Source organism: Phaseolus vulgaris, chromosome 6, assembly GCF_051622355.1.
Source record: "Phaseolus vulgaris cultivar YP4 chromosome 6, ASM5162235v1, whole genome shotgun sequence".
NCBI lineage: Eukaryota > Viridiplantae > Streptophyta > Magnoliopsida > Fabales > Fabaceae > Phaseolus > Phaseolus vulgaris.
The window spans coordinates 30,096,189-30,098,161 of record NC_143503.1 but is presented as its reverse complement, the minus strand read 5'-3'; the positions used below and the strand labels follow the sequence as shown (position 1 = coordinate 30,098,161).

General features: G+C 37.5%; 1 protein-coding gene across 1 annotated transcript; it reads left to right on the top strand.

Annotated features, from left to right (window-relative positions):
• Nucleotides 1-243: 243 nt before the first annotated feature.
• LOC137832038 (large ribosomal subunit protein uL13w) lies at nt 244-1,973 on the top strand. The gene is made up of 4 exons (XM_068640011.1): nt 244-642; nt 788-904; nt 1,132-1,219; nt 1,696-1,973. The coding sequence occupies exons 1-4, from the start codon at nt 371-373 to the stop codon at nt 1,837-1,839; spliced, it is 621 nt and encodes a 206-aa protein (XP_068496112.1). The 5' UTR covers nt 244-370; the 3' UTR covers nt 1,840-1,973.

Below are 1,973 nucleotides of genomic sequence, written 5' to 3'. Positions count from 1 at the left end.
ATTAAATGTTATTAAGTACTTTCTCAATCATTGCTAAAAATAGTTATTTTTGTTTATATTTCATGTTTGAATATGAAGGAAATAAGTGTATGTTAATTACATAAATATGTAGGTGTGGTTGAACAAGATTTCTCACATTCCTAAACACTAAATATGAGAATTTGAAAGTTTTATGTTGAATGGGATTAAAAAACCTAAATGACAAATAGGTAAATATAAAGCTATGTTGTGTGATTTGGGCTTGGCCCAAAAACCAAGCCCAGAGGCAACTTCAAAAACCCTAATGTTCTCCCCCTTCTCCTCCTTAACCACCCAGCACCGTGAGAGAAGAGGGTTTGTGCCATTGTGCTGTGCAGTGTGGTAAGTGAAAATGGTGTCAGGTTCGGGAATCTGCGCGAAGAGGGTGGTGGTTGACGCGCGGCACCACATGCTGGGTCGACTCGCGTCCATCGTGGCGAAGGAGCTGCTCAATGGGCAGAAAGTGGTGGTGGTGCGGTGCGAAGAGATCTGCATCTCCGGCGGCCTCGTGAGGCAGAAGATGAAGTACATGAGATTCCTCCGTAAACGCATGAACACCAAACCTTCTCATGGCCCAATCCATTTCCGCGCCCCCGCTAAGATCTTCTGGCGTACCGTTCGTGGGTCTGCACTTTTATCTCTTCAAGTGTTTCTTCTTTCTTTCTTTTTACGTAAATGCTTGTTTATGTTCGGGGCTTTTAAGTTGTGTGTCTACTGTCTTTGTTTTAACTCCTTGTGTGATGTTTTTAAAGTTTGTTTTGTTTTGTAGAATGATACCGCACAAGACAAAGCGTGGCGAAGCTGCTCTTGATCGTTTGAAGGTTTACGAGGGAATCCCTCCTCCTTATGACAAGACCAAGAGAATGGTTGTTCCTGATGCTCTCAAGTATGTCTCTTTTCCTCCCGAACTTTTTGTGTTTTTTCTAAGAATGTACTATAAGTTAATTGTTCACGTGTTTGCAAGGAATCATAAATGGTTCTTTTATGATTTTAGAGGCTAGTTCTTTGTAATTGGATGTTATGTTAGGGGTTGCCTGTCGAACTATATTACATTCAATTAATGACGTTGTTTATCTTTGGAACATTGAGCTAATTGTTGGAAATTGGAATCAGGGTTTTGAGGCTCCAGAAAGGACACAAGTATTGTGTGCTTGGAAGGTTATCATCTGAAGTCGGATGGAGCTACTACGATACCATCAGGGTAAGTTTTTGCTTTGTTAGCTTATGATGCTCTAATTTCAATTTTATATTCACTGAAAGTGTTTGCCATACTTCCAATGTTATCTCTTTGCCCAGTGTGAAGAATATATGTTTGTTTGCTATTTAAATGTTATTAATTTACTCTTGTTATTGGGCAAAGATGGAATTTGAGACTGTAGGTTGCCATCATTACTATTTATGTAGTATGGATGTTCCCATTGGTAAAAAAAACATGTATTTGTGCTATTTATCCATTATTATTATAATTGTGCCAATATGGATTTTTGGAAAATAGGTAATTACAGTTGCTATTATTTAATATGATGTGCACATTTAGAAGAAAAGTTGTTCTTGTTCAATCTTGTAGGGAATGAAAAGTAGATTGTTGTAAATTTTATGCGTATGTGCTGTTAATGTTATGCTTTTTTCAAATTATTTGTTTGGTTATGTGATTAATTGTTTTATTATTGCTCACAGGAGTTGGAGAAGAAGAGAAAGGATAAGGCAGGGTTGGTTTACGAGAGAAAGAAGCAGCTCAACAAGTTGAGGGTGAAAGCCGAGAAGGTTGCTGATGAGAAACTCGGTTCTCAACTTGATATTCTTGCTCCTGTTAAGTACTAAGTAGTTTTTTTAGTGTAATTTTTTTGGTGCCACTTTATACCAAATTGAACTACCTTTCAATTTTGCTGGAGGAAATATTTGTTATTGGATCATAGCTTTGAAATCTGATAATGTGGAAGCTCTCTTTAATTTAA